Consider the following 13,000-nt stretch of genomic DNA (forward strand, 5'->3'; position numbering starts at 1 on the left):
TAGGATCAGAGATCATCAAAAGTACCTGGCTGGCCAAGATAATAGCATGGTAGCCGTTGATTAAGGACACATACTATAGAAGCATAGAGGACTAATAAGCACAACAGCACAAAAAATAATAATAAAAGAAGAAATGATATGTTGTAATGCCCAAGATTTCAATATCACCCCAAAACCAGAAACCACCAGGGAGACTGAGTCACACATGCAAAAGCAAAGGGCATTTATTATTACGGCTTAGGCTCGCCGGGCCTAAGTTCGGTCTCACAGCCTTCACCAACGCAGTGGATCCGTGCTGAGAGCCCCGAGCAAGTGCTGAGTAGGGTTTTTATGAGGTTAAGGAAGGGGGAGTTACAAGAAATTGTGACATAGGTACAGTGACCCAATCATAATGGTACAACAGTATTGGCAGCACCTTTAACCATACACATTGTTCAGAGCGTTCGTTACTTTTGGCGGGACCCAATTACAACATTTAGGGTAGCTTTGAAATTAACCAATTACAGAGTGAATTCAGGGTCTTATTCGGTGACTATCGGGTTAACTTTAACATTAGGTAGCAGGGTCCTATCTAAAGTTGCCATCTGCAGGTCTCACCCTTAGGAATGTGGGGAGAGGTAGCTGGCCTTTCCTGATTGGATATTGCAAAGTGGTCTCTTGCTCTAGGCAATGTGTAACTGCCTAATAGTTCCAGAGAGACTGACCCTTAGACCTTCTAGTTTAAAAGGGGACATCTGTCATGGAGTCTGTTAGGTCAGACTTTGTCCTTACAGTGTGTCTTCCAGAGCCTTGTCAGGAAGAATGAAACAACCCAATATTCCAAAGATTCTGTCGGGAGGATTTCAATTTAAATCCAAAAGATTCTTTGTCAATTTTCTCTACAAATTTCATACAGAGGATGGTTCTATATAACAATGTTTTGGGTTGAAAAATGTCCATAAATAATTAATTTTCATAGGGTAAAATGATTTCTCTCTAAAATGTCGTTTCTGTTACAGAAAAACCTAGACACCAGGTCTATTGTCGACCAAAATCTGAGTTGGACCTTCCACTCATTCTACGTTTTCAATGATTCAAAGTTTGGTTTTTTGGTAATCACTGTACATCAGCAAAAACAACTGCTTCTTCAAAGAGTTCGATTTGGTGGCATAGTGTTTTTATAGTAATTGCCCACCTTGTGTTTTCAGACATTTTAATGAGGTTTCAAAAAAGAAACAAACAAGTTTTTATCCTGTTTTTTCTATCCACACCCAAGTTATCTCTGGTTCCTGAAGAAAAAAAATATCTGGTATTAAATAGAATTCTATGTCTGGAAAACCCTGCCACTGAGAAAAATGAGAGATAGTAGGACTCTTTGCTAGTGAAGTTTGAATAAGAAACCAATGTGAGCTGATCCATTTTTATTTCCTGTCTATAAAAGGAAAGTTGGTACTAGGATAGTTTACCTGATATTTTGGATAAAAAAATATTATTTTCCTAAAATTTTCACAAACTTGAAGTTTAATTTTTTTTTTTAAATTGGACAATTTTGGGGAGCCTGGGTGGCTTAGTCTGTTAAGCATCTGACTCTTGATCTGGCTCAGGTTTCTGAGTTTGAGTCCTGCATTGGGCTCTGCACTGGCAGCGTAGAGCCAGTTTGGGATTCTCTCTCTCCAATCTCTCTGCCCCTCCCATTCTCTCACCCACATGAGGTCCGCCCCCCCTTTTGAAATAAAATTTTTTTTTTAATTTTGACAATTTTGTTAGCATGAAGCATAAATTGAGAAAATGGAAGTGTCCGACTGGGATAATTAGGCCAGTCATTTGAACAAAAATATTTTCTTCTGCATATGAACAGACACTTCTCCAAAGAGGACATCCAGATGGCTAACAGACACATGAAACGATGCTCAACCATCACTCATTGTCAGGGAACTACAAATCAAAACCGCACTGAGATACCACCTCATGTCGCTCTGAGTGGCTAAAATGAACAAATCAGGAGACTATAGACACTGGCAAGGATGTGGAGAAACAGCCTCCTATGCTAGTGGAGGGAATGTAAACTGGTACAGCTGCTCTGGAAAACATAGTGGAGAATCCTCAAAAAATTAACAATAGAACTCCCCCATGACCCAGCAATAGCACTGCTTGGAATTTACCCAAGTTATATAGGCATGCTGGTGCATAGGGGAACATGTACCCCAAGGTTCATAGCAGCACTTTCAAGAATAGCCAAATCATGGAAAGAGCCTAAATGTCCATCAACTGAAGAATGGATCAAGAAGATGTGGTATATATATACAATGGAGTACTACATGGCAATGAGAAAGAATGAAATCTGGCCATTCATAGCAATGTGGATGGACCTCAAGGGTGTTATGCTAAGTGAAATAAGTCAGGCAGAGGACAGATACCATATGGTTTCACTACTATGTGGAACAGGATAAACTTAACATAGGACCATGGGGGTGGGGAAGAGGAAAAAATAGTTGGGGACAGGGAGGGAGGCAAACCATGAGAGACTCTTAAGTATTGAGAACAAACTGAGAATTGATGGGGGTGGGGGAAAAGAGAAAATGGGTGATGGGCATGGAGGAGGGCACGTGTGGGGATGAGCACTGGGTGTTATATGGAAGCCAACTTGACAATAAACTATAAAAAGTATTTTTTTCTGAAATCCTTACTAAATAGAGGTTTATTTCAATTTGCTTGATATATTTAGGCAATTTGTTACCTACAGTTTACTTTGTTAGTATAAATTAGACACGGTAAAATTGAGAACCGTATCAAGTAAATTAATTTCATTGTAACATAGCTTTCAAAGGTTAGAAAGAAAAAATATCTCATAATGAATTCATCTAATATGTCCTTTGCTTCCAACTCCACAACATGGCCTTTAGTTGACTTTTCCAGAAGAAGAGGTATGCCAAACCAGTTAATTTTAGTTAGCTAAGTTTCCTCTTTAAAGCAGTCAAATATTTTGACAGAAATATGTCCATCACTGCCATTAACTGACATTAGAGAAAATCTGAAGGCAGTGAACAAAGTGGGTTGAAGATAAACAAAACCAGTACTTGGATGCAGTGTAAGGAGTAGAGAGAAACCACAGTAAAACTGAGAATAACTGGTTCTTGAATCCATGTTGCCCTGCTTTCTTTAAAAGTGCATGTTTGGGATCATTGAATCTCTGCACAACTACTGAGCATCAACATTTCAGTTGATATGTACTGTGATACACTTATACTTCAGGATTTTGCAGTTATGTAAAATACCAAATAATTTTATATTATTCTTTAATTTTTTTTTCAGTTTTGCAGTCGGCTTTAATGGGTTTTCTATCACCTCTATCATCAGCAAATTATCAGCACTCACTTCACGGTGGTGACTCCGTTGTGCCTATGGCATTCCTATCTCCTGTTCATGTTCTGGTTTTTTTTTTTTTAATTTTTTTAATATACCACAATTTACTTTTTTTAACATATGCAATTATTTTCCATCTTTTACAATACAGTAGTTACAATGACACTCCAAACAGAAAAGCAAAGTAAAAAATCAAAACCCCAACTTCTATTTCATGTAATTAGACTTATACAGAAATTAGAAGGTTAGGTACCAACTAGTTAATCACCTAATTTCACAGCTATCTGAAGTGGCATTCATTATATAGCAGCTTATCTATGATACATTCAAGATAAATGATACAATTTATTACTTGTCCATAAGCTAAAACACAGCCTGCTTAATACCTTTCCTTAAACTCCACCTCTATACTACAATATACTTGAGGTCCATGCAAAAACGTAGCTACCTTTTATATAGGAAATGGATGATTAAGTCTTTGGTGTTGTAAAAGCAACTTCATTTAAACATCACCACCCCCACCACCATTCTGTTTTAATGTACTCTGAGCTGAGACATTACCAAGTAAGTTATCATGACATTGGCTATATATTTCCTTGCAACATACAAACCTTTCCTTTCACAGATATTTCATATTCTATCATTTTACTTAGATTATTGTTGGATTACTGATTACTGAAGTCTAGAAATCATTTAAAGTCGTGTCTAAAATAATATTAACTAGAGAATGAAAGAGGGGCGCCTGGGTGGCTCAGTCAGTTAAGCTGCGGACTTCAGGTCAGGTCATGATCTCACTGCGCGTGAATTCGAGCCTTGCGTGGGGCTCCATGCTGACAGCTCAGAGCCTGGAGCCTGATTCTGATTCTGTGTCTCCCTGCCTCTCTGACCCTCCCCGGCTCACGCTCTGTGTCTCTCTCTCTCAAAACTAAACATTAAAAAAAAAAAAAAAAAAAAAAAAGAATGAAAGATGCTCTCCTTTGAGTTATCTGCATGGATTTTAGTGCATGAGCTTTGTGGCACCTTTGAGCTAATCTATGGCATTTTTTCTGCTTATTTTTAGATTCTCAGCCATCTTAGGTTTATTTTACTACCCATAATGCTAAGGATTTGAAGGATAAACACAGTAAAAGGACTTTAAAGATGTGACTTCTATTTAAATAATTATAAAATTATTAGGTAAATGGGGGAAGATGAAAACCAGGGGAACTTGCTTTGAAATGTATTATACAACATCAGAAACCATGCATTCCCAAAGAACTGCCCTTAGAAATGGCATTTTCTAGAAGCAAAGCTTTTTAGAGAGTAACCTGGTCTTCAGTCCAGTAGAAAAACAACTACACATCAGAGTAGTTTTGAGAAGACAGAAGAGAGTGAATCATTAGTGTGCACAACACCAGCAAGGACACAGTTATCAAGTGTGGCATCTCCCTCACACAGTCTCAGGGTTTTATTTTCTCGGAATATTGAAGCCAGTGTGTGCTTTTTCTCTGTCCACTTCATCTCAATCGTCATTGAGGAGCCTTCACATTTCAGTTTGTCGGCTGAAACAACTTGACTCTAATGAACCCAGTCAAAACCAGTTTGATACTTAGTTATCGCATTCTAAAAGGCCCCCCCTTTTGGGGGGTCAGTTTTCTTTTTCTCTTTCTTATCTTCTCTCTCAAAATGTATTCTAAAGTGGGCTGTCAGCACTCCCATACTCACAGCTGGACTCCTGGTTTAACTTTACATCTACCCTCTCGACTCAAGGAACTCTATCAGTGCAACATTACCAGGCCTAATTCTCACAGGCCCTGCACAGTATGTAAAACTTCATACATCATGGAGCTACATGGACTACATATAATGTATATTTAACATACCAAAAATTAACTTAATATTTTCTTCTCCCAAAGTACTGTCTTCCAAATTTCTTTATAAGAAGGATATGGAATTGGAGTCAGCAACATGTTTAAATTGAGGATACAGGAATTTATTTTTGAAATAAACTGCCCTGACAAGCATATATTGTTATTATGTATACTAGTGTGGTATGCACATAGGAAGTGGAGGTGGGGGGATGGATATTCAAGGAACCTTGTGTTAGGCGCAGTGAGATGGGGACGCAGGATTAAGCCCACTTATCTTCAAGCTGCCCTTGGGCTTCTGTTGGCTCTAACCTTGCTGAAATCACAACTCTTCACTCTTGTTAATGATGTGATTGATTTTACATCTCCAAAGCTAGAATCAAAACATTTTTAATTCCTTCTTTATTCCCTTTATCTAAACAGTCACTTTTTCAGTCTTGTTTAATCTTGTAACTTGACTCTGAGATCACAGTAGCCTCTTAGCTAGCATCTAATGCTAAGATATTTGACTCACATTCTTCTGCATCTGACACCAGCAATCTTTACCGTGCGTCATCCTTAAGACAAGGGGAGGGAGGTGGAGACAGAGACAGAGACAGAGAGAGGACACAGAAAGAGAGAGATTCTTTATTTCCAAGTTGATCTTCTTTCTCATTTCTTCTGATTGAACTGTAAAGAGTATGAGCTTTGTATTAAATAGAATTGGACTTAACTTACAATTTTAACACATAGGTAAGAGAACTTGAAAACACCTCACTTACAGCATTTGGAAATTAAATTAAAACTGCATATTTTCAAAGAGGATTTCCCAAACTGTCCCAGGGTGGATTTGTCATATTTCTCAATGTTCATGTAAGAAATTTGCTCTAGTAATATTTATCACATTACATTCTTAATATGGAATTTTTTGTAGCTTGTATTTCTTCCAGTAGCTTATAAATTTACTTAACAAAGGTTTATTTTGCTAATTTTATTTGCTACTTCTCCTCCAGAGAGGACATGTAAAACAATCGCCTAATCATATACACATTGCTCTTTCTGGACTGTCAGTATCAGGCATTACAAAGAAATCAAATGTAGGAGTTGATAGAGATTATGCATTCATCAATAACGTGCTCTTTTGTATTGTACAAACCAATTAACTTTTCTCCACAGTATTTACTTGAACTGCAAAGTAAAAAAATGTCATTACCTTTTAATTTCCTCTTAGAGATACTGTGTGTATCTATGTGATGGTGGGGTCAGGGGATGGAATGTGTTAGTTGGGAAAATTTAGAGGAAAAATATCAAATGAACTTAATATTTTCTCAAAATGTCCTCAATATTGCCATTTGTTTACTAAGCATTTTACCTCATTGTACTTTTTAAATGCTGTGTGTTATATCCATTTTGATTATTTCTTTCCAAGGAAAGTTTCAAAAATGAGTTAAGGTATTTTGTTACTTTCTACAACAAATGGTCATGTTAGAGTGTTTTACAATTACCAAGTAAATAATATATAATAGAGTTTGTTTTCCTTATTTAAAACATTAAGAAATGTTTTCATAAGTTGATTTGTCTGCAATAATTTCAAAAGGAATAAAAAACAGAAAGCTTAACATTCTTTAAACTGTCTACACATCAAACGGATCTGACTCTTTCTGTAGCCTTTTCTATTTGTTGTTCATTTATCTTGGATGTCAGGATTTGTATTTCTAGGTGATCCTGTTAAATGTGGAATCACATCCCGAGCTCTCTATTATAGAGAATTTGTAAAGCCTAAGATTAGTTTGAGCCTTAAATAATATTTAGAAATAGAGATGAAAAAGTAGGCTTCCTGAACCTCCTCTATAGAATATTTTCTTTTGATTTGCATTTTTTGTCTTCCAAAGTAAAAGTATATATTAGTGTAAAAACACTAATATATGACCAAAAAAGCACCAATTCAATGTGTTTGCATCATCTTCTACTTCAATCCATGCAACTCTTTAATAAAACATTCATATAGATTGTATGTGCCATGTTTACTTAAAAGTGAACAACCCCCCCTTTAAGAATCTCAAAAGACTATGCTTCCTATCACTAATCACCAAGATTCTTAGTTACACAGAATTTCAGTAAGTATTTATTGAACAACTATTACTTGAGAAGTTACTTTACTATCCATATTAAGGGTATTCATCACAGATAATTTAAATAATATAATAAAACATAACTAAAGAAAGTGGATTATTGCTTCTACTGAAAATATTGTAAGTTTATACTTTAATTTTTAAAATTACATAAATAGGAATCATTATCATTTGGTTTTCAAAAGTATACATAATATAATAATCAATATTATTAATAATAATGTTATTAGCTCATTTCATCTTCAAAACAACCCTATAATTTAGCTTTCATGGATGAAAATCTTAAGCCACAGAAAATTTAAATCATCTACCCAAATCAAAGCAAGTTTTTGATGTATCTCTTTTTATCATTTTGTTTACTTGCCAGACTAAGAACTTTAATTCAGACTGGCCTAGGGAGACAAATGGAGCTGATTGGCTTACCTGTAGAATAACATGGACGTGTGTGGCTTCTCTTTCCCACTTGAAATTAGGTCTCCCGCCTTAATGGCATGCTATGTTTGTCACTGCTGTGAGACTGTGGCATGGGGTGTCTGTGGCAGTAGGCCCGGCACTGGGAGCATCTGGAAGTGTTTGTGCATGGTGGGGGCGTCAGGGCCAGTGTTCGGTGAGTGGAGAGCGCCAGTGGAAAACGCTCTAACTTTTATTTCTTTGGAGACACTTTATGTACAATCTGATCACTCCCCAGAAGGTCCTGTGGGCATAAGGCACCACTTGACCAACTTGGCAATACACCTTCCCTTAGCTTCCATCTGTCCTTATTCACCCTCTTTAATTCTTCAGCTCACAAAGACCACTTCCCCAAATCAGCTATCTGCATATCGATTCTCACCTCAGGCTTTGCTTTCGAGAGGAATCAAGATTAAAACACTCATACAAGATATACTGAGAAAATAATACTATGGAAGTTTGGAAGCACTTTTACCAAAATTCTATGTTCACAAAGTAAATGTTATTTTAAGGTCAGACACAAATGAAGTAAATTAAGCAAATACATTCTTGAAAATTTGGGAAATAAATATTATTATTAGCGTGGTTAAAAAATACATACATGTTGGCATATATGTGTACTTTATTTACTTGAAAATATAATTTCAGGGGCCCCTGGGTGGCTCAGATGGTTAAGCATCCAATTCTTGATTTCGGCCTCACAGTTCTTGGGATTGAGCTCAGAGTTAGGCTCTGCGCTGACAGTTTGGAGCCTGCTTGGGATGTTCTCTCTCCTTCTCTCTCTGTCCCTCCCCACTCACATGCGCATTCTCTCTCTCTCTCTCTCTCTCAAAATAACTAAACATTTAAAAATATATGTGCATAATTCAAACAGTAAAAATATTTTAAAATCAAAATTTTTTCTCTTTTTTTAAGAAGCAAATTTTAATTAAAAGTAAGAGATGCCCACTTAAAAAAAGGAGAGAAGAGAAAAACAAAACATGAATAGATTGTTCGTAAAGGAATAGGCACTAATTAATAATCAACATATGAAAACTGTATTATTTTAAAGAAATAAATGCAAATTAAAGAAATAGAAAATCTTCATCTATGAAACTGACAAAAATTTGGAAGCATACTATATAATACTGAGTGTTGGTTGGAATATAATGAAACTGTCCTCTATTACTGTTTATGGGACAATACACTTTAACTCAGTTATTATACTTCTAAATTACATCTCAGTAAAATAATGCAAAACTCAGGACAAAAACTTACCTTGCTTTGTAAAAACACTGTCCCCAATAATGTATAAAATAGCAGAAAAATGGGAAACAAGCTAAACATTCACCAATGTGATGCCTTATCAGTTTTTTCCTTCTGCTGTAATAAATTATCAAAATATAATGGCATACAACAACACAAAATTATAATCTTACAGTTTCGTAGACCACTCCAGGTTCTTAGTAGTTGACCAATCCATGATCTTGGGATTCCAAGCACTTGGATAAGCATTCCACCCCTTGCAGAGAAGTAGTGGGGGAGAGATGCTGTAAAAGGAAAAAAGAACTCTCCTTAATATATGTTTATGGTATAAACCTAGAAAAATTTAGACCATAAAAGGAAAAATCCTCAACAAAGTATTAGCAAATTAAATCCAACAATATACAAAAATAATTATACAATGTGGGATTTACCCCAGGTATACAAATCTGGATTAACATTCAAAGATCAATTAATGTAATCCATTACATCGATAGACTAAAAAGACAAATCACAAAATTATATCAATAGATGCATAAAAAGTATTTGACAAAATCCAACATCTATGAATGATAAGAACTCTCAATAAACTTCTAATACAGAGGAACTTCCTCAACTTGATAAAGAATATCTACATAAAACATACACCCAATATCAAACTTAGTAGTGAAAATCCAAAGCTTTCCCACTGAGGTCAGAAAAAAGGTAAGAAAGTCATTTCTTTCCACTGCTTTTCAGGATCATTCCAGAAGCTCTAGCAAATGCCTAAGACTAGACAGGATATAAAATGTATACATATAGGGCAGGAAGAAATAAAAGTGTCTATGTAGAAAATCATAAAGAACTGATTTAAAAAACTCCTGGAAGTAATAAAACAATTACAGCAAGGCTGCACAACACAAGGTTAATATATGAAAGTAAATCGCTTTCTTATACACCAGCAATGAGCAAGTAGAATTTAAAATTAAACAATGTCACGTACATTAGCACCCAAGAAAGTTACTTAGACATAAATAAAACAAAATATGTACAAGTCCTATATTAGAAAAACTATATAACTCTGATGAATAAAATTAAAGAACTGGAAAAACGGAGAGATATTCTGTACTTATGGATAGGAAATTTCCGTATTGTAAAAATGTCAGTTCTTTCCCACTTGATCTATAGAATCAGTGCAATACAAATCAAAATCCCAACAAATTATTTTGTGGATATCAATAAACTGATCCTAAGGTTTATATGGAAAAGCAAAAGACTCAGAATGACCAAAGCAATATTGTAGGAGAAGAACACTGAACCCGGCATGGGGCTCTCTGTTGTCAGTGTGGAGCCCACTTTGGATCTTGTCTCCCTTACTTTCTTGTCCTACCCATCCCTCTCAAAAATAAATAAATAAAAATTAAAATAAAATCTTAAAAAAATATCAAGTTTGAGGACTGATACTGACTTTAAGTCTTACTATCAAGCAATAATAATCGAGGCAGTGTGATATTAGTAAAAGAATAGACAAATCAATGGACTAGAACAAAGAGCCCAAAAATAGAGCTGTATAAATATAGCCAACTGATCTTTGATAAAGGAGCAAAGTTGATACAATGGAACAAAGATAAGGTCCTCAACAAATGGAGTTGGATCAACTAAACATCAATATGCAAAAACAAAAAAAAAAGAATCCAGACATAGGTTATAAATATACATGTAAAATACAAAACTTTCAAACTCCCAGAAGGTAGCACAGAAATTCTAGATGGCCTTGGATATGACAATGATTTTTTGGACACAACACTATGAAAGAAATAACGGATAAGCTGGACTTCATTGAAATTTTTAAAAGTCTGTTCTACAAGGGACAATGTCAGGAGAAAAGGAAGGTAAGTCACAGACTAGAAGAGAATATTTTCAAAACACACATCTAAGAAAGACTGTCATCCATAATATAAAAAGAACACTTAAATTTCAACAATAAGAAGATAGGAAATTTGTTTAAAAGATGAGCCTTAGCAAAGAAGACACAGAGAAGGCAAATAAGCAAAGAATAAGATGCTCCACATCCTATGTTATCAGGAACTACAAATTAAAACAACATTGAGATACTGCTTCACAAGTATTAGAATAGCCAAAATCCAAAACAGTGAAATGTCAAATACTTACAAAAATACGAAGCAAAAAGGACTCTCACACCCTGCTGACATGAATGCAAAATGGTACAGCCACTTTAGGAGACACTGTGGCATCTGTTACAAAGCTATATATACTCACCATGTGACCTGACAACAGCACTCCTTGGGATCTACCAAAGGAACTGTAAACATGTTCACAGAGAAACCTGCACACGTTTATAGCCATTCTATGTGTAATTGCCAAAACCTGAAAGCAACCAAGATCCCTTCAGTAGATAAACAGATAAACAATGGATAAACATCCAGACAATGGAATATTATTCAGCACTAAATAGAGAAATTAACTATCAAGCCATGAAAAGACATAGAGGAACATTATCTACCTATTAGTGAATGAAAGAAGTGAATTTGTAAAGGAGACCGTATTACCAATCTGTGCAATTTTGACTATATGACATCTGGAAAAGGCAAAACCATGGAGACAGTAAAAAGATCAGTGATTTCCAGGGATTGTAGTGAGGGGAGGGAGAAATAGGTGGAACACAGGATTTTAAGGGGAGCAAATATGCTCTGTATATTATCATAGTAGATACATGTCATATTAAAATTTGTCCAAACCAATAAAATGTGCAATACCAAGAGTGAACCCTAATCTAAGCTACGGATTATGATTGATTATGATGTGTCAGTATAGGTTGTAATTGTAATTGTAATTGTAATAAATGTACAACTCTTATGGGAGATGTTGATAATGGGGGGGGTATGTATATGTGGAAGCAAAGGACTTATGAGAAAACTCTATCTCCTCAATTTTGTTGTGAACCTAAAACTACTCTAAAAAATAAAAGTTTAAAAAAGACTAAAACTAAAAACACAAAACCTTGAATCATTCCTTCTAATTTTTAAAGGAAACTTTGATGCAATCAGGGAAATTTCATTATGGACTGAACATTAGGAAATATTAAGAAAATGTTAATATTATTATGGGTACTAACAACATTATTTATAAATGGCTGTTTATTATAAAAATTTATGTTGAAGTTTGTGGAGTCATATTTGATATCTTGCTTTAAATGACCAAAGCAAAAGACATATATATATATATATATATATATATATATATATATATACACACACACATATATATAAAATGAGGCCACTCATAGGAGTGTAGGAGGTTTCTCTGTCCAAGATACTAAAGTACATTAACTCCCAATTATAGCTTCCTTACCATCCTTGTGGTACTTTCAGAGGACATATTATCTTTCCTAATCCTTCAATTAAGTAAAATTATGACTCTTCAAAGAGTTTCAATATGGGCAGATATGTGATACCATTCGCTTGGGCTTTAAAAAAATAGATATATTTAGATTGTCAAAACTTTTGGAAGAGGAATGAAGTTGCTACTACCTTTTACCAAGACAAGATTAGATATTTAAAATTAATCAAGGAGAAGGCCATTTTCCGCCAACAAAGCAATATCTCGCCAAAAATGCGAATAGCACTCCCTTTATGAAACACTATAAGATGAAATGATCTCAAGGCATCTTGGAAAGAATTCTTAGGTACTTGAAATTCTCGGACTCAGACCTAAGTAAGCATCCCCACTGGCACCATTTTTTTTAAACTGCTATGTTTTCACAACCCAGATATTCAGTTTTTCAGAAATCCTTCAGAAATTTCTACCATCATTGGCATTTTATAATTACAGACCTTTCGCTAAAGGTCAGTAGGGGAAAACCACCTCACCCAACACAGAATCAGGCAGAGGGACATAAACTGCTGCCTTACATGGCCATCTCCAAACTACTAGCTCACACTGCCATCCTATGGCTTAATTGATTCCCTTTTCATCTGATTTTCTGAAAATAAGATTTTGACTTTAGAA

The 13,000-nt window shown here is 35.2% G+C and overlaps 1 protein-coding gene across 1 annotated transcript in view; it reads right to left on the reverse strand.

Moving 5' to 3' along the window:
* LOC115275250 overlaps positions 1 to 13,000 on the reverse strand; it is a 271,845-nt gene that overhangs the window by 119,176 nt on the left and 139,669 nt on the right. The window contains exon 4 of the mRNA XM_029918941.1: positions 9,169 to 9,279. Within this exon, the coding sequence (XP_029774801.1) occupies positions 9,169 to 9,279 (111 nt within the window). The remainder of the gene's footprint in view (positions 1 to 9,168; positions 9,280 to 13,000) is intronic.

Source organism: Suricata suricatta, chromosome 2, assembly GCF_006229205.1.
Source record: "Suricata suricatta isolate VVHF042 chromosome 2, meerkat_22Aug2017_6uvM2_HiC, whole genome shotgun sequence".
Classification (NCBI taxonomy): domain Eukaryota; kingdom Metazoa; phylum Chordata; class Mammalia; order Carnivora; family Herpestidae; genus Suricata; species Suricata suricatta.